General features: G+C 44.7%; 1 protein-coding gene across 1 annotated transcript; it reads right to left on the bottom strand.

Moving 5' to 3' along the window:
* Positions 1–6,804: 6,804 nt before the first annotated feature.
* Positions 6,805–26,000, bottom strand: NDUFA11 (NADH:ubiquinone oxidoreductase subunit A11). Its single transcript, XM_074203811.1, has 4 exons — positions 25,798–26,000; positions 14,033–14,125; positions 7,905–8,027; positions 6,805–7,033 (listed from the first exon to the last, which is right to left on the bottom strand). The coding sequence occupies exons 1-4, from the start codon at positions 25,892–25,894 to the stop codon at positions 6,921–6,923; spliced, it is 426 nt and encodes a 141-aa protein (XP_074059912.1). The 5' UTR covers positions 25,895–26,000; the 3' UTR covers positions 6,805–6,920.
* Positions 26,001–26,295: the final 295 nt, after the last annotated feature.

Raw genomic sequence — 26,295 nt, 5'->3', positions numbered from 1 at the left:
GTGGCAGGAGAGGAAACACAAATCTGGTCTTCTGAATCCTATTCCAGAACTCTGTGGAGAAGTCAGTTCTCTTCTCTGGGCCTCAAGTTCTTCATCTATAAAATGAGAAGGCAACATGGTGGAGGGGAAAGTCAGAAAGACCTAAATTCATCACTCAACCTTGCTAGCTTTGTGATGGCAGACACCTTGGGCCTCAGTTTCCTCTTCTGTAAAATATGATTTAGACAGCTTCTAAGGCTGCTGCCATCTCTAGAAGGTTGCCAATCTCTAGACTCTTTTCTAACTCTCACCTAGGATTGTAGGGTTTGGTTAAACCTGGACCCTCAGAAGGTCCTTGTCCCCGGGTCAGCTCTTTGGGAATCCTTTGCTTCCTCAGTTGGACTGTGAGCTCCTTCTGAGTAGGGTCCAGGTCTTCTCCCACTCCCACCCCAATCCACCTAGCTAGGGACTGGTAAAGATTAATCAAGTAAGAGGTTGATCTTGTTTGATGTTAGCAGGCAGAAGACCTGGGTTACACTTTGGGTTCTAACCTTAACTCATAGGTATCACAGAAACTTCCCACTTCTTAGGGAGAGAACAATCTTTCTACAGATGAGTAAACTGAGACCCAGGGAGACCCAAGGTCACACAGTATGAGAGATGCAGGATTAAGAACAGAGGTCACCTGGCTTCAGAGTTTGTCTCATTATCTATCCATAACATGGAGACAATAAGGCTTTTATTACCTATATACTTGGGTCATTTTGGGGGAAAGTTTTATGGAAACCTTAAAGTGATTGTGACGATGCCCTCCATTTCCCATTTTGGGGTTCCTCTGCCTGGGAGGTCTCACTGGTTTCTCCTCTACAGATGGGCTTCCTGCCCTCCCCCATCCTTTATTGACTTCTGGCCTCCCTGAATGGAGGGGCTCTGGAGGAGGCAACTCAACTTAGCCAGAGTGGCAAAGGCTGCCCAGGGGAACCTTGGTGGACGCTGACCCCCGGTGGTGACTGGAGGAAGAGCAACTCTACCAGCTCAGAAGGCTCCCTAAGGTGGCAGGAAGGTAGAGAGGACCTGCCTCCCTATTCTCCCCAATGATTTCCAAGACAATTTAAATCAGATCTCCTCAGACCTGACTCCTAGCACTGGCTTTTCACTGAGTTTGTGTAGATATTCTGGATAAAGATTCACTTTCCTAATCAGTTAAATAGGATGAGTATTTGAGCAATGGGGGGAAAAAACCCACCAAAACCCGGCGGATTTGGAATCAAAGGATCTGTGTTTGTGACCTGGTTTTTCCATGTATTATTTGTGAAAATTTAGTGGCATCCCTTCGTCCATCTGGGTTTCAAACCCTCTGGGTTTTCCTCTAAATGATGACTCTCAAGTTCAGGTGCTCTATCCTTTGACAGGCTCTAGCTATCTCATTGGACTTTTTTTTTAAGGTTTTTTTCAAGGCAATGGGGTTAAGTGGCTTGCCCAAGGCCATACAGCTAGGTAATTATTAATTGAGGCCGGATTTGAACTCAGGTCCTCCTGACTCCATGGCCAGTGCTCTATCCACTGCGCCACTTAGCTGCCCCCTCATTGGACTTTTGAAGGATCAGACAAGAGGGCCAGGAAAGGCCTACAGAGGATCATTGCTTCAGACTAGGTCTTTTTTTTTTTTTTAACCATTCTACCCTCCATCTAGTATGTCACCTATGCCTCCTAGACTTAGACAGAATGCCAATTTGGATGAACATGCCTTTGACTCTCCTGATGATGGTCAAGTGACTTTCCCAAGATTACCATGCTGGCTGTAAGCAGCAAGAAGGAGGCAGAAGTTAAATGAAGACTACAGTCTTGTGCTGGAGAGACTAAGGGAAGAGGCTGGAGGCTAGAGTAGACGGAAGGCGATAATGGGTGAGCCTGGACGTTCCAGTCCATTGAACACTCACTCATTCCCTCCCTCCAGGACTGGAGCCGTGCCCATTCCTGGCTTCAGACCCAAAGCTAAGTCTGGGCTCAAGGTCTCCGGGAGGGCCAGGAATGGGCTGTCTCCCTCAACAACCCAGCAGGCAGAGAAACAGAGCTAAACAGAGCTACCTGATGGCGCCTTGGGGACTGAGCTGGGTGGGGTAGGGAGAGACTGAATTCATTAATTTATGGCCTGCTTGAAGCGTGTCAAAGCCCGTAATTGTTTGGGCTTCCCGGGAAGCAGGTGATTCATTTCTGGAAAGTGGGCCCTAAGAAGGGGATCTCCATACCTTCCATAAGATGTAGAGCTGGAAGAGACTTTGGAAATCTGGTCCTTCTAGGAAGACTGTTTCGCTATTGTTCAGTCATTTCACTCTTGTTCAATTTTTCATGACTCCACTTTGCCATTTCTTTCTCCAACTCATTTTACAGATGAAGAAACTGAGGCAAACCAGGGTTAAGTGACTCACCCAGGGTCATACAGATAAGTGTCTGAGACCAGATTTGAATTCATGAAGATAAGCCTTCTTGACTCCAGACCTGGAGGTCTAACCACTGTGCCCCTCCCCAGCTGCCCCATTAATAATAATGTTTGTCCCTCATTTTCAGTTTTTTTTTAGGTTTTTGCAAGGCAAATGGGGTTAAGTGGCTTGCCCAAGGCCACACAGCTAGGTAATTATTAAGTATCTGAGACCAGATTTGAACTCAGGTACTCCTGACTCCAAGGCTGGTGCTTTATCCACTACACCACCTAGCCGCCCCTTGTCTCTCATTTTCAAAGAAGACCACAATATCAAGGGGATGATGCCATGACAAGCACATGAAATGGATTTGAGTGAGGGGATGCTGTACTAGATCACCAGCCTCACTGTCTCCAGATTCATCTGGGTCCAGTGGCCAGATAGAAATCAGGACGATTGGAGATGGCCCAGAATGAGAGGCAATCAGGGTTAAGTGACATGCCCAGGGTCACACAATAAGTGGCAAGTATTTGAGGCTGGATTTGAACTCCCATCCTCCTGACTTCAAGTCAGTGCTCTATCCACTGCGCCACCTGGCTGCCCTAGCTGCCTCTTTTGATCATACTCAACCTACATACAAAGTTCTTTCTCACTTAATATTTCTACAATGGAAGGTCAGTGAAGTTTAGAGGGGGATTTGACGGTCACACACGTGTTTGCATGTCAATGGAAGAGTCAAGACCACATTAGGGCTTTTTTCCTCCCAGGGCTGGTGATCTCTGATATGACCTGGAAAGGGACTTGGTCTTGGAGTCATTGGGCCTGTGTTTGAATCCTGACCTTACCACTTATTCCTATTGTGCCTTTGGTTCTCTAAGCGGCAGTTTCTTCATCTGCATGAAGTAGTTGGCTTAGACCATCTTTGAGGTCTATTCCTAGTGGATGAGGTGCTGGACCTGGCCAAAGGAAGACCAGTCCAGGTCGACCACAGACCCTTATTAGCCTCATTTCCTCGTCTGTAAAATGAGGATCATTAATAATCCACACTTCCCAGGGTTCTTGTGAGGGTTAAAATGAGGCAATATAACTTTAAAGTGCTATTATGGCTGTTGCTGTGATCATAATTTGGGGTTGAAACACATTAAGGTATTCTTTCTTGGGCCTCCTTGAAAAACTGCCTCCTTAATAGGCCAGCATGAGACCTCCAGTCCTAGTCTGTATTCCTGAGTCTCTGAGGTTGGTGAAGGGTTAAAAAGTGCTGGGAGCTTGGCAGAATATCCCTCCATCTTAGGCACCGTTCCAGTGTTCATGGCCAACACCTGGTCAAATGTGGCTCCCAGCTGCAGGCACCCATTGCTCCACCCCCCTCCCCCACTCCCACAACCTGCCTCAGGGCAATGTGGTGTACAACAAGGGTTACTTACCTTTTCTGATTCAGGTACACAGTGATTGTTGTTCAGTCATGTCCCACTCTTTGGGACCCCATTTGGGGTTTTCTAGGCAAAGATCCTGGAGTGGTTTACCATTTCCTTCCCCAGCTCATTTTACAGATGAGGAAACTGAGGCAAACAGGGTGACGTGATTGATTCAGGGTCCCATAGTTTAGGAAGTGACTGAGGTCAGATTTGAACTCAGGAAGATGAGTGTTTCTGACTCCAGACCCCAAACTCGATCCTCTGTGACATCTAACACAGATCAGGGCAAACAGCATGCAGAAGGTTGGCTTCAGATCAGTTTGAGCCTCTACATCCTTTGAGGTCCATCCTCTCCCCTTTTCTATCCAATTCAGTTCACAGCTTCCCAGTTTACTTGAAATCCAGTCTGCTCTGAGACTAGACTCATCCCATCTTCAACCTGGACTTTCTGGCAAAGACCCAGATTTGTTCAGAGGAATTCCTTAGTGATGTGGGAGAAGTCATCTCATCTCCCCTGCCCACAGTTTCTTCATTCATGAAACAAGGATGTTGAATGAGATGGCCAGCTCTGAGATCTCATCACCCAGCCAGCCTAGAAGGTCCCTGAGAATATGAACTCATTCTCTCTCCTCTTCCCTCTCTCCATCTTCCTCCCTTCTCCCTCCCTACTTCTCTCCTCTCTCTCTCTCTCTCTCTCTCTCTCTCTCTCTCTCTCTCTCTCTATATATATATATATATATATATATATATATGGATAGATAGACATAGATATATAGGTATAGATATAGATATATCTCCTGCTCACCCAATGTAGGCAGACAGTGCTAGTCACATAGGATGAGTTGAGATATCCTGATTCTTGTGTCAATTTAATATTGCTTGAAAAGTCCATCCAAAGGGGCAGCTAGGTGGCACAGTGGATAGAGCACCGGCCCTGGAGTCAGGAGTACCTGAGTTCAAAACCGGCCTCAGACACTTAATAATTACCTAGCTGTGTGGCCTTGGGCAAGACACTTAACCCCATCTGCCTTGCAAAAATCTTAAAAAAAAAAAGTCCATCCAAATATCACTTTAGGGCTATTCTTTTCTGGATGGTTGTAGGATTTAGAGCTGGAACGGTTATTCTAGTAATAATTTAGTCCATGGATTAATTTGGGAGTTCATGAAGCTTTTTTTTTTAACACTGATTACTATTTCAACATAAATGGTTTCCTTTATAATCCTGAATCTTTTATTTCACAAATTCAAAAACTATTCTCAATACATTAGGAAGCTGTGAATTGCAAAGTATTCAGTAAAACATCCATATACACATACATGCACAAATCCACATGTCAAATGGAAATATAACCCTAATTGAAAGCTAATAAAAGGGGAAAAGAAAGAAAAGGTATTAGATATTCAAGAAAAGGGAGTTCTGATTTGAACAGTTGTCAATGATTTATACAAAATGACATCAATAGGAAGCTTCCTATGGGTGTGCTCTTTCTCAACTGTCTGGAAATCAAATGAGTAAGAAAACCAGTCACCTTCTCTCTCATGTGGCAAACAACATGGATGGATCCAGGGAAAGATTTTGGAGGTCGTTTCTGCCTTCAGCTGGGGTCCCCTTCTTCTGTTAGTTTCTCCCAGAAGCTCCAATTTGAGGAAGGGTCTGGAAGAACCATCCTTTATTCCCAGGATTTCACCACCATCCCTTCCCCCCAACCCCCCAACCCCACTTGCAGTTCAGTTCCTTTTTAGGTGTTGCCTCCCTGTAAGCTCCTTAAGGGCAGGGGCTCTTGTTTTGCTTCTGTTTGCATCTCTAGGGCTTGGAAGAGTGCTTGGCACATTGGCCAGCCTTTAAAACGCAGGATGATTTGAGAAGGGGTCTTCAGATTTCACCGGACTGCCATTGAAGTCCACAGAGAAAAAGGCCCAGAAAAGGGAAAGATCTCATACAGTCACAATGTCAAGGGACAGATCCAGTCCCCCAATGCTAAAATTCAACCACGTCATGATACCTAATGCGAGGATCTTCACTTGATGTCACTGGCGGAGCCCAGGGGAGCCACAAAACAGTGTAATACCCCATTTCATGGCATTTTGGTCAGCTGGTCAACAAGCACTTATTAGGCCTGTAATTATTTACACTAGGCATGGACAGGCCTGAAAAAAGGCAAAAGACAGACGCAATGTTAAGCAGCTCAGTCTAATGAGGAGGATTGGTAAACAAATCTGTATATGCTACACACAGGATAACTAAAAAATAATTAACAGAGAAAAGGCATTAAAATTAGGAGGGGTTGAGGAAGCCTTCCAGTGGAAGGCAAAGCTTTGGGCAAGGCTCAAAAGAAGCCAGGAGGTCAGTGGTCAGAGGTGGAGAGAGCATCTCAGGCCTGGGAGACAAGCCAGCATCACTGGATTGAAGAGCTCATGGCAGGGAGGAAGGTGTGAGAAGACTGGAAAGGTGGCCTGGAGGCACTAGGGAGCCACAGAAGTTTATTGAATAGGGAGGTGACACAGTTGAACCTGCTCTTTAGGAAATCACTTTAGTGACTGAATGAAGGATGAATTGGAATGGGGAGAGACCCACCTACTGTTTTTGTGACAATGAAGCTTGAAGTGAGGAGGGTCTGCATCACTTGGCACTGACTGAGCAGAGAAGAGGCAAAGTCAAGACAAGTGGCAGGGCTGAGACTGACAGCTTTGTCATGGGGGGTGAGGGACAGTGGAGTTAGGATGACTCCTAGGTTTTGAGTCTAACAGGCAAATGTGGATGGGGAGGGGGAGGGGGAAGAAATGACCGAGTCCAATTTGGGGTACATTAAGTATAAGTTGTTTTCAAGGTGTCTGAAAGGCAGTTGGAAGCCTGTCAAAACTCTTTCACAACCATTAGTAGTGGAAAAAGTAGTGGAAAAGTCCCCGGCCCTGGCTCCCCAGGCCACACCCAGCCCACAGGAAGGATGAGGGCAGTGTCTGACCAAAGAAGAAGGCAACTTCAACATACATCAAGTGGTTTCAAGTTTTATTTAACATTAGAGTAAAATTGTTTGGGGAAATGCTGAATAGGGATACTATATATCAGTCTTTTTTTTACAAAACAGCTGACAAAGGCTTTGTTGGCTTAAACTTGGGGCCCGTTGGCCAGCTTCCAACCTTCCATTTTGCCCGCCTTCAAAAGGGCAGCGGCGGCACCCATGTATACACACGCTGCTGCCCCGCTGGTATAGTTGTGCACTGTAAGAGAGGAAGAGTCAGGGGGCAGGTACGGAGCACTGGTCTGGACATCACCCATGCCTACTCCTGCACTATCGATCTTCCCCACTCTCCTCCACAAGCCAAAGACAAAGTGTTTCTAGAACCCAAAGATGTGGAGCTAGAAGGGGGGGGGGGGGGGTGCCTTCAGAATCCAAGGATTCAATTCTTTATCTTATAAATGAGAAGCTCAAAGCCCAGTGAAGTCCAAGGACTTTCCCTGGTCACAAATGGACTTTGGCCTGTTAGGTAAGGGGGCAGGCTTGAAAGTCTAGGCTGAGAAGAGGGAGTGAACTAGCCCAGGAGGAGGCTCTTTAGCCAATAGGTCCCAGCTTTGCTTGGGTCACTTTAAGGCATGTTCATTTCTCTTGTCAAGACTGCAAAACAACAGACTTCCTGCCTCCAAGTCTCCTCTATGGGGCAGAGTTGAAAGCCCCGAAGCCCCTCTAGCACCTGGATGTTCCAAGGAAGATAAGGTACCACTAATCCAACTAGGGCCTAGTTCTCAGACTAAAAACAAAAGTAAAAGGAATCTGAGAAGTCACTGAGTTCAAGCCCTTTGGTTTACAATCAGAGACTGTTGGATCTGGAGAGAAACTAGAAGCAATACGGTATAATGGAAAGCTATAGGGTCAGAAGACTTGGGTTTGAATCGACCTCCCCTACTGAGTTCCTGTATGAGTCACTTTGGCTTGCTTAGCCTCAGTTTCCTCTGGAAACTTGAGGGGCTTGAATGAGGCTAAGCCCTAAATTCCTCCACTCCTTTAATTCTTGGGGTTGGGAGATTTGGAACAGCTGGTGGTTCAGCCATGAGTCAGTGGGCAGAGCTACAAAAACTCTGCCTGGGACTTACTTCGGACTCCGAGGGTCAGGCCTGCAGCACAACCTCCAAAGAAGTAGTTTAGGGGGTCATCTGGCTTTTCTCGAACTTGAGCACTGATACAGGAAGTAATCCCAAATATGGCACCTACTGCAGCTGTAATTACAGAGAGGGGAGAACAGGAGAGAAAGCATGAGAGAGTGAATCAATGAAAATCAAATCTCTCCTGCTTAGGAGAGACAAAAAACACAGATGCAAAGGTTTAAGAAAAGAATCAGAATCATAGCTCTGGAGTGAGAAGAACCCAAAGAGGTCAATCCCTTCTTTACACAGATGAGACAACTGAAGTCCGAAGCCCACTAAATGAGAAACTCCAAACTGGCTGGAAATACCGAATGTCAGAACTGGTGGGGACCTGAGTAAATCACAAAATCTCAGAAGCCCCCTTAGTCCAACCTGTGCCAGACTAAGAATTCCCTCTGTAATGTATCTCTTGACAAGTGGTAGAGTAGTCTTCCTCTAGCCTCTAGCTATCTCCTTCTTCCTCTAGCAAGGGATATTTCTGGTGAACCTTTGCTTCCCCAGGCAATCCATTTCCCTTCTGAATAGTTTATGGCCATAAACTACAATCCATTGAGCCTTAACCTCAGTAACTTACATCCATTGGCCCTAGGTCTTGCTACTGGGCTAAATAAAGCCTAACCCCTCTTAAAAAACTTGAAGGTCCACCATCATGTCTCCTCTAAGTCTTCACTTCTTCAGCTTAAGTTGGTTCAGTTGATTCTCAGGAATCTTTCTCATTGCTGCCACCTTCCTCTGTATATTCTCCAGGGACTTAAAGTCCTCCCTCCAATAGAGCACCTGGCCTGAACCTTTTATTTCAGATGTGGTGTAATCATGGCAGAGTGGAAAGGCCCTTTCATTCTGGGAACTCTGCACCTTTCTTAATGCAGCCCAACATTCTAGTAGCTCTTTTGGCTGCCATGTTGCTGTGCTGTACAGTCTTCCAAATCCACACATTTTTTTTTTTAGGATTTTTTTTTTTTGCAAGGCAAATGGGGTTAAGTGGCTTGCCCAAGGCCACACAGCTAGGTAATTATTAAGTGTCTGAGACTGGATTTGAACCCAGGTACTCCTGACTCCAGGGCCGGTGCTTTATCCACTGCGCCACCTAGCCGCCCCTACACATATTTTTAAACATGTCTAGCTATAATCCCACTTTTTTCATATGAATTTGACTTTTTAAACACAAATACAGAATTTTACATTTAACTTGTCAATATTATCAAATTAGACTGTAATTTTTCATTGATGCTAAGAATATGAATCATAAAACAGCACAATAGCCCCAAAATAAAGATTCCAGATAGCCCAAAGAGCAAGGCAGAAACATGAGTAGGTTGAAAATGGGTTGCAGTACATCACCAACAATGTCATGTACACCAGAAATGGCATAAAAGGTATCCAAGAAATGTATGATTGAAAAAGGAAGTGGACTGAATTCAAAGGAGAACATATGCACAGTTCAAATACCATATTGGCACCTAATGGATGTTAAAAGGCCATAAGATATTAGAGCAGTGATTCTTAGCTTTCTGTGTATCATGTTTCATTCCCTTTCCCCTACTCTCTTACCCTCTCCAATAATTTATCAGGCTGGTGAAGCCTATGGTCAGACCCTTTCATAAAATAATGTTTTTAAATGCAAAAAAATAAAACACATTTACAAAGAAAATGAATTATAAAGTTATCAAAATATCTTAAAATATTTAAAGGCATTCAAACATTCATGGACTAAGAACCCTTAAACAGTCTCCAGGATACTGAATGAATCCTCTGTGTAGAATTTACTAAAGGACAGAAACCAGAGTTAGACAAGATTAGAAAAGCTGGACAAACTATGGTCTGTATCATCTCAAAAAAATCCATGGTGTGATATAGCAGGTTAAGTCAAATGAGTTAACTTAGGTGAAGAACTTGCCAAACCTTGAAGCACAAAGGAAATGCTTAGTTTTATCATTACTTTCAACTGATGGATGGCTAGACCTGGCCCATGATCATTTATTTTAGCCTGGCCATATTTCCAGTCATCATGTTAGTTATCCCCCCCAGCATGTTATCATTTGAAAATTTGAGAGACAGATTCTCTGTGGCTTACTCTATAACATCAATGAAAGAATTTAAAACAGAATAAGGCTGAATACAAACTCCTGGGGCAATCCCCCTAAGGAGTTCTCTTTTACTTGATATAGAAGTTTTATGGATATCTTTTGTTTTTCTATTGTATAATTTTCCCTCCCATCCCCAGATCTCCCCCACTCCACTCCATCATTATCATGTAATAGAGGATTTCCTACAATTTAATACTGAAGCATCTTCTTTGGGTCTGCTTTTCAAACAATTCTGAAACCCATTTATAGTACCACCTAACTCCATCTCTATCTTTGTCCATAAAGATAGCACTAGAAGCTTTATCAAATGGTTTGCTGAAAGCCATGTGGAGGGGCTTGGATCCTATGACCTCCAAGGTCTCTTCCAGCTCAGAAACTATGACCATACATTTAGAACATTCTCCTCATCTAGCTCAGAATGCTGCCAATAAAGAAAATGACCATTAGTCTGGCATGCTTTGAACTCAATGAAGCCAGGCTAGCTCTTCAGGATCAATTTAGGGTCAGTGACTCCATAAGATTTGCTTCCAGCCCAGTGACCTTTCTTGTTACTTGTTCTCTCTTTCCCATATCACTGGCTCAGTCATCCAGCAGCTATATCTCCTTATGCACAAAGTGTTCAACTTTGTATTAACCATCACAGAGCATACCCACCACCTAATCTAAACTTCCTTTCAGAATGATGAATCTGAGGGGCGGCTAGGTGGCGCAGTGGATAGAGCACCAGCCCTGGAGTCAGGAGTTCCTGAGTTCAAATCTGGCTCAGACACATAATTACCGAGCTGTGTAGCCCTGGGCAAGCCACTTAACCCCATTTGCCTTGCAAAAAACTAAAAAAAAATAAAAAGAATGATGACTCTGAGATGGAGAGGCAATGACCTGCCCAAAGTTAAACAGCAGAAGTGGAACTCAGCTTGCTTTCATTTGATTCTGATACCACAGAATCATAGATTTAAAGGTAGGAAGGTACCTGAGAGGTGACCAGATCCAAACCCCACCTTACTGGGGCTCAGAGAGGTCTCACAGATGACATGTCTGAGGCAGGGTTCCATCTTAACTATGCTAGTTCAAGTTTTCAGGTCACTTGCTACCTATCTACTGAGCTCTTGGGGGGATGGATAGATCCCATCTTCTTTGGTGGTACAGGTCCTCATCCTACTAAAATCAAGGAGCAAAGCCAGGGGTTGTTTCTGCTGCCCCCTGCCACCTCTGGAAAAAGATGAAAAGGACATTCGGACCCTGCTCAGGTCCTGCATTAGAAACCAGACCATAGCCTGTGGACAAAAGACTGTTGCACCTGGCAAGGACAAGAAGGGTCTACTTGGGGGCTTGGAAAGTTGGTAAAGCGATTCTTGGTGGACTCTTCTACATCACTATTCCAAAAGAGAACCACAGCCCAGGGGCACACCCACTAAGGCTGCTTCTAATTGGATATACTTTGTTTATTGCTCTTTTGGGACTCTTCTTTCTCCCAGAGACTCCTCCCTCCTGAGAGTGCTCACTTTCCCTCACTACCAGAGAGATGCTGCTCCAATTTATATTTCAGGACGAGTCTGAACTAAATCGCTTCCATTTGGTGGCAGAAACAACAATGAGTGCACAAGTGAGGAGCCTGGTCTGGAAAATTGGCTGTCGTATTTCTTCAGCCTCAGTTTTCTGCAAAATGGGGATTTTATAATTTCTCTTAAGACTCTAAGTATTAGATGAGATAGCAACCAGTTTTCATTAGTGGAGGGAATTTCTACACCAAGAGTTCACAGGTTTGAACTACCCCCCAGGTCCTTTAGGACCTCCACACTTCAGTCTGCAGAGCCTGGGGGAGAAGCTCGGTACTCTGGGAAAGGGTAGCTGCCTTCCAGGGGCTTTCTGCAATGTTGTTCAGGATGGGGTCATGAGAAAGGGTGAGCCCTCATCCAAGGAGGAATGGACATCATGAGCCCGGAATCTAATATCCCTTTAATTTCACAGCTATTTATCACATGCCTACAATGTACAAGGTCCCTGGGGAGGCATGATGGACCCTGGGGAGACAAAGATGGATGGGACACAGACTCTCCTCTCAAGAAATTTACAATCTAATTATTGGGGAGCAAGTATACAAGTCAGGATGCAGGAGACTGAGGCAAGTATCAAGGAGTGATCCAGACAAGTGTCATAAGTGCCCCAAACTGGTGGGATTGGTCAAAGGAGGGACTTTTCTAGCAACTAGAGGTGGGTCAAAGGATGGGTCCCTTCTAGGAAGGGATAACAGCATCAGAAAACACACAATGACAGAAGGAGACCCGAACAGGGGACAAAGAGAGAGGAGGGGCCCAGTTTAGGAAGCCCTACAGACACAGGGGCTGAAGAGCAGACTTTATTCAACAGGCAAGGAGAAAGCATGAAGGTTTTTAATAAAGTAGAGAGATGGTTTGTAGCAGTGCTTAGGAAGCTCAGATATTGCTGAAGTAAAATAGGAGCTAACTGGAGTAGGAGATGGGGGGAGAAGGAGTCAAAGATGACTTCAAGGCTCTAAAGCTGGATTGTAAGAGGACAGTTGTCACATTAAGAGAAATAGAGGGTTTTGGGGTGGGGAATGAAAGGGGAAATAATTAAGTTTGAAGTGTCAATAGGGAATTCAGGTGGAGACAAAGATTTGGTCACTTTTAAATTGGCAGCTAAAACTGTGTAAAGATATGAATTCATGGAAGGAGAGAGTAGGACCAAGGAGAAGTTGTTTGGAGAGGTGGTCTCTAAAGATGTAAAGGCTAGGTGGCACAGTGGATAAATCATCGGCCCTGGAGTCAGGAGTACCTGGGTTCAAATCCAGTCTCAGACACTTAATAATTACCCAGCTGTGTGGCCTGGGGCAAGCCACTTAACCCCATTTGCAAAAGATGTAAAGGTTAAAAAAGGCACATGGCAATCTAGATCTGAGAGAAACTAGAACAGACTATTGCCCTCCAAAGAGAATAATACTTTACATTGAGGAAATTAAGGGTTCCGTGTTACAGAATTTCTTTCAATGGGGTCAGGGGCTAGGGGGAGGAAGGGGTACCATCTGCTTCAACAAAGCCACTTCTGTGTATACTGACTGATAAAAAATAACAAGGGTAACCCTAAAATGCTTTGAGTTTGACTAAGCAATTTCTTAATAACCAAATGATGTAGGTAATGTAAGAATTATCAACCTTGTTTTAGAGTTGGGGAGACTGAAGCTCTGCTCACAATCCCACCATGAGTAGCTGGGATAATTCACATCCACTGATTTCAAACCAGCCCTCCATCCTTGCTGGATGCCTCTGACTAAAATGTGGCAGGGTCCCCCTTGCCCAGTGTTCAGACTTTCAAGAGGTGCTACCTTCTATGGGGAAAAAAGACAGTGTAAGTAGTATGAGAAGATTGGAGGGGAGAGATCTGCATCTGCCCCAGCTTCTAGGCTTCTTTCTCACCTGGTGATAATATTGGGGGGAGGGGGTCTCGGGTCATGTGGCAGCACACATCTACAGTGGTGTCAGATGCCAACTCTGAACTACATCATGTTTCCTTAGCCCCACCCCATCCCACTCCACTCCAGCCAGATTGGGACATAGGGGAGACAGAGCTACAAGACCTGCCCTGGAAGAGTGGCAAGTCACCTTGGGGAAACATTCATTTATTCATTCATTGTCTCTATGGAAGACCCTGTTCCAGGCTACATTTTGTGCTAGTGCCACATCTCTTCTCTCAAGGAGTTAATGGGAAGCACTGGGGAGTCACTCCCGCATCCACTTAACCAGTTCTGCTTGGACCCTGCCTCATTCAGGGATATAAAGATTTTAAAACTCTTGTCCACAAATCACTGTGACACATGGTAGGAAAAGATCCCTGGGACCTGGAAAAGGGAGATGGGATTAGAAGAATAACATTTAGACTAACTGGTCCAGAGGGTGAACACAGGAAAGCAATAAGAGAGAAGACTGGAGATGGGGCTAGGGGCCTGACATCAGGGAAAGACAGGGGGTCTCTTACCCATGGAGAATGTAAATTTCCCAGCCCTTAACACTGCTTCAGCAGTTGATTCTGGTGGGACAAACACAAGATGGTAAGCAGATGCCACCAAGCCTGCAAAAAAAAAAAAAAGTAATTTGTTTCACAATGTTCTTCATTAACAAATCACAAAATGAATCCTTTCCTCCAATGGATCTGTGGATTTCACTGAGGAGAGTACTCCAGCCAATAGTTCAGATCAGAACCCATTCATGTCTTTTCTTCCGGTCTCATGTGAGTCCCTGGGAGAGGAACCCTCACCCGTGGGAGGTGCTGCTGTGGGTATGTCTGCCTTTCCTGGGGACCAGCACCACAGCCAAGTCATCCAGCTGATGCCCCTGTTCTCACTTCCCAAGTGACCCACTGATATCCATTCCTAAGTCCACACATATCTTATGTGTTTATCATTTATACTCTAACAACTTGCTTGTGAGCATCATGTAGCTCTCCAATGACCCTGGGGTTCACCTGCAACTCAGAGTCCTCAGAAACTGTCAGTACCAAGATGTGCAAAGGCAGAACATCCCTGCAAGAACTCTGGGCTGCTGTGATAGGAAGGAGCTGCACATCCCCAGTGCTGCTGCTGCTCCCACCAGCTCCCCCACTGACCCCCTGCAAAGGTTGCCTGACCCAATGTGTGAAGCAATGGACTAACTAATGATTGCTAGCCAATGCCAGGATAAGGCTCAATTTTCCTGTGTGAATGATTTGACCATTGGGTCACCACAGATATTCCTGAAGGTAACTCTTAATATTCTGGGGTGTGATGCAATGTCACCCACCAAGAGGAGCATCAGGAGGCCTCTGCCATCTAGAGAGCACCTTTATTTCAGCAGGAGTGGCCAGAGATCATGGAAACCCAATTTAATTTCACAAGATCATAGACACAGAGCTGGAAAGTACTGCAAAGGTCACCTCATCTAAACCCTCATTTTAGATATGAGAAAATGGAAACTCAGAGAAGTAAAATGTCTTGGCCCAAGTCTCACAGCTCATCAGTGCTAAAGACAGGATTCAAATCCATCCACAGCACCACATTTCAGGTAAATTAAAATATTTGTATTTATTTCCTGTGTACTAAAGGTACTAAAGACAAAAACAAACAGCGCTTTTACTCAAGGGACTTGTGACAACTATTAAATGTGTATATGACCACATCACTACCCTACTCAATAAACTCCAGTGGCTCCCTATTATTTCTAGATTAAAGCATATCTTATCCTTTGTTCTGCTTGTCAAGGCCTTGACACACCTCACCTTGCCTTTGCAGCTTCATTGCTCACGATGCTCCTGACCATCACCTACAGTCCAGGGGTGCCAGTTTCATTCCCCTATAGAAGACTGGGGCTTACACCCCTGGTTTCTGTACCTCTGCAGTGGTTGGCCCTCATCCTTCACCAAGTCTCCTATATCTTCCAAATCTCATCCCTTTCCTCCCCCAAGGTTCAGCACCAGGGCCCCCTCTCCTGCTGCCACTGCCTACTAACTACCTTACACTAGAACTATCTCTTGGTTGTGTCTACCTCTTTAGACAGACTCTGTATAGATTGACATATATATTTGTTGGGTCTGCCAAGAGAATGAGAACTCATTTCAACAGGAATCAGTTAATTCTTTATATCTGTATCCCCAGAACCCAGCAACTTGTACGGCACAGATTGATTTCTTTGCAGTCAGACAGTACAAGTTTTATTAGCTCCATTAAATTGACAAATATCATTTGAGACAAAGCATGGCTAGGATTAAGACTTTCCTCATGGAAGGGGATAAGGGTGAGATAGATAACAAAAGGGCTTTATACTGACAAAATGTTTACCCTATGAAATGGGGGAGTAGAAGCATCATCATTCTTATTTAATTCTAGAATGATGCCAAGGGAGCTTCAGTAATCAGCCCCTAGCCAGAAAGCATCAGAACTGGGATTTGAACCCAGGTTCTCATTCTGCTAAGTTGGCTGCCCAAGATACATCTGGGAGATTTATTATTATATCCTGCACTACTTTACCATTTACAGTTTAGTTCAAGCTCCCCTTTCTTTGGGAGGTCTTCTGTGACCTTCCCTTCTCTGAACTCCTTAGAGCCCTACCCGGACTATTCACTGGGCAGGCATACGGAGTCCTCTGGTATTATTTGTCTCCATGCCTTATCTCCCCTACTAGATTTTAAATTCTAAATTTAGAGTATAGGAAAATGAGGCCTGGGGAAGAACAGAGACTCAATAGCAGAAAGGGGCTAATCTTCTATTAGCCTCCATCCCCCAGGCCCTGTCTGGCTTTCCTCACATCTCTAAGCTCTCTCTTCTTTATTTCCTGAGGTTTAGTCTTCTACTCTCATGTTTTTATCCTCTCTACTCACCTACCAGGGAAATTTATTTATACACAACATCTAGTTACAACGACCACTGAAAGAAGGAATATTTTCAGAGGAAAAAAGGATTATGATATTTAAGAGATTCCCTAGGGGCAATCCCCTCATTTTACAGCAAAGAGAATGAAGTCCCAGAAATTACAAAGATGGTGCTGTTTGTCTTTCTTGTTAGACACCAACTCCTAATCCAGGGCTCTGGAGAGGCGATGAGTGACAGAGAGTGGACTAGGATCCTGGAAGATCTGTGTGAAAATCCTGCCTAGCTGTGTGATGCAAGCTAAGATATTAACTTTTTTCCTCTAGAAAATGGAGGTATCTTATGCCCTATGATTATTATAAGAATAAAATATATGATGCTTTGAATCCTTAAAGCACTATATCAATATCGATTACTATTATTATTATTATATGCTACACATATTATCAAATAGACATCTCACAGATTCATATGGACATTTCTCAGAAAATTATAGTTGGAGAGGACTTGAGCCATCATGAGCCCAACTCCTTCACTTTGCAGATGAGGCCTAGAGTGGTGAAATGCTTTGCAAGGGATCACACAAATGAGTAGCAAAGCCATGGTCTAGAACCTAGGTCTCCTGCAGCCCAGCTCAGGGATCTTCCCTCTGCTGATTCCCTAGCCCTAGTTTCTCATCTTCCATGCTTTCTGACATGTGGTATGTACAGAATGTCTCTGCATGGCTGTCCCCCAACTACCAAAAGCTTCATGTCAAAAATGGAGCCCCCCCCCAAGTTGTTACCTCTTCTTAACCTCCCTATCGGCATCAATGGCACCATTCTCTTCTGGGGCCCCATCTTTGGCTCGGTCCTGACAGCTGCTCCATGGAGAAGCACTGCCAATTCCTTTCCTCCCTTGCTCATACCCAGCCCATCGTCACCATCCTTCCAGCTGCACTCTTGAGCCGCATCACTTCACACCTGGCTGCCTGCTGCCCCCTTCCAGGAGGCCTCCCTGTCTTAGCCTCCAACATTTCCACTCGGGTCACATTTTCCAGCCCCTGATCCCCTGTGATGTGCCTGGCTTCTGCGTAGGGTGGAGCCCTGAACTGGCCTCAGGACCAGAGTTTAGGTCTGGCTGGCGCTGAGTGGAGTGGATTCATTCCTGGCTCTGACGGGTTATCCCAGTGTTTAGACAGATCCCCAGTGAACACTAAACACACCGCCTCATTGCGAGCCAGCCTGTCTGTACATCCCGTGCATGTGGGCTCTGTCTGCGAGGTGAGGTCCAGGGCAGGCTGCTGAAAAGAGCAGCCCCTCCCACCCCCACCCCCTTCCAGGGCTGCCGGGTCTCCCACAAGGCACACAGGGGAAACTGAGGCCAGGCAGGCTTCCCTCCTGCTTTCACTATACAGCTCTTCTCTTTGAGACAAAGAGAGCATACCATGCTACTCTTCTTTTCTTCCTTTGTCCTTGGCCAATATACACACAGACCAATGTAACAGTATGTTATAGTGACTTTCCTCACAGATATACCAGCTCAGAGAACTGTAGAACAGGCCCTTTGAATTGTCTAGTCCAGTCTTCTCAGGGGGCTCGGAGAGGTAATGAGACTTGTCCAAGGCAGCACAACTCAGGTCAGAGATAAGAATGTGCAAAAATCTGTCCCAGTTCCTATTTAAAGTAGTGCACATCACACAAGGTGACACTGTCAGGGGCTAGTGTCATATATTGCTCCAAAGAACTCCATTTATATCCAGAATCATCAAATTTAAATTATCAATTAAGTAATGCTCTTACATAACAGTGATCCAAACACAGTAAACAGCTACTAACTGCTTGATTCCATTTGGCCACACTTCAATGTGTGATGCAGCCAACAAGGTGTTAGGTCTGCAGTCAAGGAGACTTAACTTCCTGAGTTCAGAAGTGGCCTCAGACATTTGTTTGCACTGTGACCTTGGGCAAGTCATCTAACCCTCTTTACCTCAGTTTCCTCATCTTTAATATGAGCTGGAGAAGGAAATAGCAAACTACTCCAGTATCTCTGCCAAGAAAACCCCTAATAAGGGTCACAGAGAGTCAGACACAACTGAAAACGAATCAACAACAACACTGCACCAACCTACAGTTGTATTTTTGTGTGGGATCTGCAGAGCCTCACTCCACAAGGAAAGCTCTTTTGCCTTGTGCTATACTGCTCAGGTGAGCACTGGTGAGACATGGGCTTCAATCTTTATTGTCTGGCATCTAATATCCCAAATCTGGGATAGTTTGCTCCTTTCTACTTGGTGAAACAAAGATGATTCTCCACATCTACCTTGGGCTCTCCCAACTCAGCTTTTGCTCAGGCAAAGTTATTCCCTCTATCTGGAAAGTCCTTTCTTTTGAGCTCAATTCAAATAGCTGCAGAAGGCTGAAAAGGCCTAGAGAATCATACAAGGCATTTTTGAAAGTTCTTAGTATAAGCCAGGAACTGGATCTAAATGGAACAAACTAAGACAGTCCCTACCCTCAAGAATCTTACATGCTAATAGAGAAAGAGTGTGCATAAAGGGGAGCTATAGAGCAGAGGGAGGGAAGGGGTGCTGGTGAAGAGGTAGAGAAGACCAGAGGGTGAATCAAGCCTGGTGGTCCAGGGACAGGACTCAGCAACCAGGAGGGGGAACTCTGACAACAGACATATATCTCCAGGGTGAAAAGCCTCCTGGAGAGGAGGCAAGGAAATCCAGGTAGTAAATGAAGTGTCTGTGCAGAAGGCCCTGATGGTAATGTGTATTCCTCAAGGGAAATCCCCCATAGGAAGACAGATGCAAGGACTTCTCCATAGTGACCCTACATATAATAATGAGCCTGTGACCAGCCCCCCCCCCCCAAGAGTGAAGGTGAAGCCACTATTGTGCAGGACAGTCCATTTATTGAGGGCATCAATTAGTGGGAAGTTTTCCATTATACTGAGCTTAAATTTACCTCTCTCCACCTTTCCTAATCTGCCCTAACAAGAATAAGTACCTTCAAGATTTAAAAAGTTTTGTTTTGCTTTTAAATAGGGAGTCATAACAGGATTCCAATGCATAAAGCAATAGAACTTCATTATGGAACATTTTAAAGACACAAGGGAAAAGACCCAAGGCTTCCAATAAGACACCTGAGGCCAAGGCTAATGATACCATGGGGTTGCAATCACCAGAGGGGGACGGATTGGATAAAACCAGTTTTCCATAGCTAGATGGAAGCTGTGGCTGTCTTTGGATCACAACAGGCAGAGGGATAAGGGAGGGATGGAGGTGGTGGTCCTTTGAGGAGGCTGCCTGGGGCACTGGCACACCTAAGCTTTACTATGTTTACTATGTTCTCCGCTTCTCTTCCAAAGTGATGGGGTTTTGTCTCCTCTACACCAGGGAGCTCACCAAGACAGGCAAGGACTAGGGCCTGTGCGTTTTCTCATAGGCATGGAAGTCTCCAGAGAAGGGCAGGAGGAGAGCGTCAACAGTAGAAATGTCTTTAGTGAGTCATGGAAGCACAGATTTAGAAATGAAATGATCTGTAGCGCAATCTCTTCAAGTTCTGAGGAGCAAATCAAGGCTCTAATAAGTAAAACGAACAGCCCCAAGTCCCACAAACAACCAAGAGCAGAGCCAAGGCTTCAGACCTAGGCCAGCATACTTTCTATTCAACCACAATGCCTTCAGGATATCATCAGTGCCTTCCTGATGGACAAAGAAAACTGGTAAGATGATTCCAGGAAACTCACATATTGCTATGAGGTCGGTGTTCCAGTAATGCCTGACTCTCAATGCTGGGCAGGCCCTTGGAGATCAGCCAGGCCAACCCATATAGGAGCACAAGTCCCCTCTATAATCTTCCTAAGACAGGATTCATCCAATCTCCACTAGGAGAGCTCCAATTATGAGGGCATTCAGTCCATTCCATTCAAGGATGGTTTTAATCATTTTCAGGCAGTCCCTTCTCTGATCAAGTCCACAATCTGTCCCCACTGCTTCAAGTCTGCCTTCTGAAGCCAAATTCAATCTCCCATGTAATAATCATTTAAATATATGAGGATGGTGTGTGTGTGTGTGTGTGTAGGGAAAGGGGATATATGGGAGTGACAACGTGTGCACATGTATAAATGACAGCGTACAAATGTGTGTAGGAGCATTACTGTAGGGCCAGTAAACATTTATTAAATGCCTACTATATACCAGGCCCTAGCTAAGTCCTGGAGCTCACAGCCTGGAGGGGGGTGGGGTGGGGGAAGGGAAGAGAGATAGCATGTAAACCAATGGATAAAATGGGGGTGATGGAAAGGACAAATAAGCAATAGTGAACACTCAAAATGAAGGGTTGGAGAAGGCTTTCAGTAAAAGTTTGGATTTTAGTTGGAACTTCAAGGAATCCAGGAAGGTCATGAGGTGGAACAGAGGAGGGAAAATCCTCTAGACAAGGGGGAACAGGGAGAGAGCCGCTGGAGTGAGGAATAGAGCAGCTTGCTCCTGGACCTACCAGAAGGTCAGAGTCACTGGATCAGAGACCGAAGAATAAGAGGCCTGGAAATGGAGGAGGCCCACTAAACTGCGATGCTAACCACAGCATTTTGTATTTACTCCTGGAGGCACTGTAGTTTTTTGAGGGGGAGGGGAACGATGTCATGAGATTGGCCCAGCAGCATTTGAGGAAAATCACTTTAGTGGCTGGATGAAGGATGGACTGGAGTGTGGAGAACTCTGTGGCAGGCAGACCCTTCAGCAGTTTGGGTGACAATCCAGGTCTAAGGTGATGGGCCTATACCTGGCTGGGTCAGAGGAAAAATGCTGCAAAGGTTAAAGAGATTGGACATGGGGGAGGGGGTGTCAGAGACAGTGAGAAGTCCAGGATGTTTCTTTGGTTTGTGAGGCTCAAGGACTGGGAGGATAGGATGGTGCTGCCCACTCCATAAAGGGAAGGTAGAACAGAGGGAGGGTTTAGAGGAAAGATAATGAATTCTGGGTTGGCTTCATGGAGTTTAATATATCTACTGGAATTCAGTTCCAGATGTCTGAAAAGCAACTGGAGATGTGAGACTGGAGGTCGACAGAGAGACAGGGGCAGGATGGGCAGATGTGAGAATCATCAGCAGAGAGGTGATAATTAAATCCATGAGCTGATGAAATCCTAAGTGAGGCTGTATAGAGGGAGAAGAAGAGAAGGCTCAGGACAGAACTGTAGGGGACACATACAAATTGAGACTCTGACCTGGAGGAGAAGACAGCAGAGGAGCCCAAGGAATAATAAAATATGAGAACCAGGAGATGACACTGTGCTGGAAACCAAGAGAGAGAGAAGACTATCAAAGAGGTCTGTGATCAACAGTGTCAAAGGCTGTGGAGAGGTCTGTATGAGGGTTTCATAAATACTTCATCAGCCTATCTATATAACAACAGTAACATCAGCTAGTATTTATATATGTCAGATAGCTAGTATTTATATTATACATATATATAAATATTTTAAAATTATCTTAGTTGAGAAGCACAATAATCATTATTATTATTTTACTAAAGAGGATAATGAGACAAGTTAACTGACTTGACCAGTCACACTAAATGTCTGAGGTAGGATCTGAACTCAGGTCTTTCTGACTCCAGGCCATGCTCTGTACACTGAAGCACCCCCTAGCATTGGCTACCTTTTAATGTAGTTTAGGATCCTTTTATCTTTTTAGCTGCTATTAACATTGTTAATTCACATTAAGTCTATAGTTACTATAATCCCCACAATCAAGATTCTTGCCCTGAGGTTCCAAGGGTCTCAAGATTATGTTTCAAGAGATTTTTATGGAAAGAAAATTACAACTTGACTTTAACTAATCTTTGGTTTCCTTTGTAATTTTGTGTACATTATATTATGCATTTCAGAACATCTTGAGACGGTCCATAGGTTTTATCAGACTGCCAAAGAGGTCCATGACACATATCACAAAATTAGGCACCCTTGACCTGGACTTTTTCATACAAACTGTTGTCTAGTCACAACTCGTCCCCACCTTGAAATCATAAAACCCTATACTTAGAATCAGAAAATCAAGTTTACATTCATCTCTATTAAGTTTCATTTTGTAAGTTTCAGTGCACTATTCTAGCTGTATTTTGGGGAGAAACTTTCATTTTTTAATACAATGTTTATGAGCTATTCCTGTCAAATTTCTGTTATCTTCAGATCTGATAAGTCTGAGTTATACCTTTATCCAAATCATTAATAAATATGTGATACAACACTGGGGCAAACAAAGCCAGATTCCTGGATATTACTGTATTGGAGATCTCTCTATTAAAGACTTAAAGAGTCATTAATGACCATTCTGGGGTGTGGTCATTCAATGAGTTTCAAATCTATATCCCTTTACTATATAGTACACATTTTTTTTTAATCTTTCCCACAGACCGCACAAGAAACTATCACAAAATGCTTTCCTGAAATCAAGGTAATCAAACTAGGTCTATATCCATCCCTTGGGCTAACCATCTAATATGGTGTATAAAAACAGAAATAAGTTTGAGATAAGTTGTTCTAAAGAAAGTCACATTGTATCTAATTGATTCCTTTCTCTCATAACTGCTCACAAAATCATCCCTTTAAAAAGTTCCTACAATTTTACCAGGAAACGGTAAAGCCTAAAGTTTATAGACTATTGCCCCCCCCCAACTCCTGCCAAAAAAAAAAAGGAAAAAAAAGAGAAGACTTGGTCTTTTTTCAATAGTGTGGCACTTCCTCCTATTTTTCAAAATCTTTCAAAAAATCTCTTCTGGGAATTCAGTAATCACATGCCTACTGTTCTCTCAGGGCCCCGGAAATACAGCTTATTTTAAGCTTCAATCTGATCTCTTGGTCTCAATGCCCTATTGTAACAGTTTTATTCTGGCTTTCCCATTTCAAAGATCATTCTCTTTAGCAGGGGGAAAAACCTGAAGCAAAACAGAAGTTTTATAGTTTTGCTTTGTTATCCACTATCATTATTCAACCAATTCCAAGCACAAGCTGTCTTGGCTACCCTTTGCTGTCTTTAGCATCCATTATCAGTCTGAACTGAGCTTAAGTTTTAAACAGTTTTGATAACTTTTTCTTTGCTTTTTTTTTTGAGTTTCAAATTCTCTCCCTGCCCTACCCACTGAGAAGCTTCCTAACTTGTATTTGTTTTTTAGATACTTGTCCTTGATTCTATCAACTAACTGTTTTTCTCCTTTAGTTGTTTCAGTAGTATCCAATTTTTCATGACCCCATTTGAAACTTTCTTGGCAAAGAAATGGAGTGGTTTGCCACTTCCTTCTCCAGATCATTTTACACATGAAGAAACTAAGGCAAACAGGGTGAATGGCTGGTCCAGAGTTACATGGCTAGTAAATTTCTGAGGTCAAGTTTGAACTCAGGTTTGGCATTCTACTCACCTCAATATGTAGATGCTCCAATATCTATACAAACCCTTTAAAAAATCTAAATTGGTCAATGATTTCCCTATATCAGTCTCTTTAAACAGCTGTTTTCTTCCTTATTGGAATAGTTTTTGCTTGTGTCTCTAGTGAATTTATTAGATCATGGATACCATTTATTTATTCTCTCTGAAGTGTGTATCTTCAAGTCTCCAGTTCAGGTCATACTATGTCTAGTTTCCTTTTCAACTTTAGCACAAATTCTATCATGAATCTTTTACCTTTTCTAGACCCCAAGGTCACTGATTAGAATTGAATTCAGAAGACTGGCTCCCTTGGTTATTTCCATTATCTTTTAAAGGATCGAATCAATAATTCCTGCTTTTGGAACTAGAAGAACATTAAACACATTAACAACAACAACAAGGGGGTGATGATCAACCATGATGGACTTGCTTATTCCATCAGTGCAATAATCAGTGACAATTTTAAAGGATCTGTGATAGAGAATACCATCTGGATCCAGAGAAGGAACTATGGAGTTTAAATGAAGACCAAAACTTATTATCTTCAATTCTGTTTTTGCAAGGCCATGGGGTTAAGTGTCTTGCCCAAGGCCACACAGCCAGGTAATTATTAAGTGTCTGAGGCTGGATTTGAACTCAGGTCCTCCTGACTCCAGGGCTGGTACTCTATCCACTGTGCCACCTAGCTGCCCTAATATCTTCAATTTTTAAAAGTTGTTTTATGCATTATGTAGTTTTGCTTTCTTTCTTTTGGACTTGATTCTTCTCTCATAACACTTTCAATTTCAATCTATGCTTATCATAGATGCCAATATAAAGCCTATATCAGATTGTCTTCTGTGGGGGAAGGGAAGGAGAAAAATTTTAAAGCCTAAAATTTATCAAAAAAGAAAAATGATTGGTAGAAACTACCATTGTATGCAAAAGGAACACAAAATAAAATATATATTAAAAAAGTTCTGCTTTTAGAAGAAAGAACTCTAGGCAGATATCTAGATAAGTGATTATACTATACTTCCATGACAGTTTTGTGACCAGAAATAAATGAACTTTTCTTTTCATCCATGAGTTCTGTAATATGCGGATAATTCTGCTTTCACTGAACCTTCATCCAAATGTTCTCCACTCTGGTTTCTAGATTTCTTAAGGGGGTATATACATCCTATTCGATTTCTTTTTTTTAAGGTTTTCCAAGGCAGTGAGGTTAAGTGGCTTGCCCAAGGTCACACAGCTAGGTAATTATTAAGTGTCTGAGGCTGGATTTGAACCCAGGCACTCCTGACTCCAGGGCCGGTGCTTTAGCCTCTGTGCCACCTAGCCGCCCCACTTTAACGACTTTTAAGCCGTACAAGGGTCACATAAAACCTAGCGCCCCGGGCCTGTTTCTTTGACATTTTCTCCAAAGCCTAGAACATCCTTTACCTCCCGGAAGGAGCGCCCTCATTCCTCTTGCTCCCTACAGCCATCCCTTGAGTCTAATTTGGCCAAAAAAAACAAACCCAGAAATAAGTTTCATTTGGGACAACTCGGGCAGGGGTCTGGCCGGCCCCCTGGGGTCCCAAACCGGAAACTCACCCCGGGAAGAGTGGGGCTCGAAGGCAATAGCCCTCCCCCGGGGCCTCCTTCCCCCCATGTCACCCGGGGGTGTCCTCACTCTCTGCGCCCCCCACTAGCTCCCGAGGCCCAGCCACCCCCATCGCCCCCAGCCCGACCCCCGCCCGCTCACTCCAGGGGATTCCCATTCCAATCCTTCCTGGGGGGGGGGCTCGTTTCCATTAAAACCCAGACGCGGGGACACGCGCCCTTTCTGCTCCCCTAAAGTCCGGCGGATTCCCAGGGGAACCTGGGTCGCCCCCTCCTCGTGACCTGAAAGCAGTGACCTCGTAACCCGGATGCAGTAACTCAGAGGCTTCCCCCCCATTCCCAGACCCCCCCCACTTTCTCCCCATGACCCAAAAGCAATGGCACTGTTTCTCCCCGCAGGCCTCACCAACAGCGGCACCCATCTTGGTGGTGACGTAGGCCTTGCGGTGGCATTCTGTGCCTTCGGGGGCATCCCAGTATTCCTTCATCAGCAGAGACGCCATGATCACCCCTAGTCCCGCCCCAAGGGCAGCTTCTCCAAGGCTAGCGAGGGGCACGCATGCGCCGACGTCAGGCCGGAACGGCTCGACTTCATTTAGCGCCGCCGCACGGCCCGGAACGGCCCGGATCGGGGCGGGGCCTGTTGGAGAGGGCGGAGCTGGTCCCTGGGCGGGAGCATTTTCGGATTGGCTGGAGCGAGAGGGGTCTGGCTGAAGTGGGTGGGCGTGTATTGAGCGAAGAAGATGCTTGGTGAGCGCGGATTGGCTAAATTAGAGGGGCGGTACCGCCCGAAATAGACTAGGCCGGCCGGGCATGGTGGGGAAGGATGAGCGGGGATTGGCCGGAGGCCCTGGGTGACGATTGGTGGAGGCGAGTGGGCGTGGCCCTTCGAGGTGGCTGAGTG

The sequence above is a fragment of the Macrotis lagotis genome, chromosome X, assembly GCF_037893015.1.
Source record: "Macrotis lagotis isolate mMagLag1 chromosome X, bilby.v1.9.chrom.fasta, whole genome shotgun sequence".
Classification (NCBI taxonomy): domain Eukaryota; kingdom Metazoa; phylum Chordata; class Mammalia; order Peramelemorphia; family Peramelidae; genus Macrotis; species Macrotis lagotis.
The sequence above is the reverse complement of the archived record's forward strand: the minus strand, read 5'-3'. Positions and strand labels throughout refer to the sequence as shown.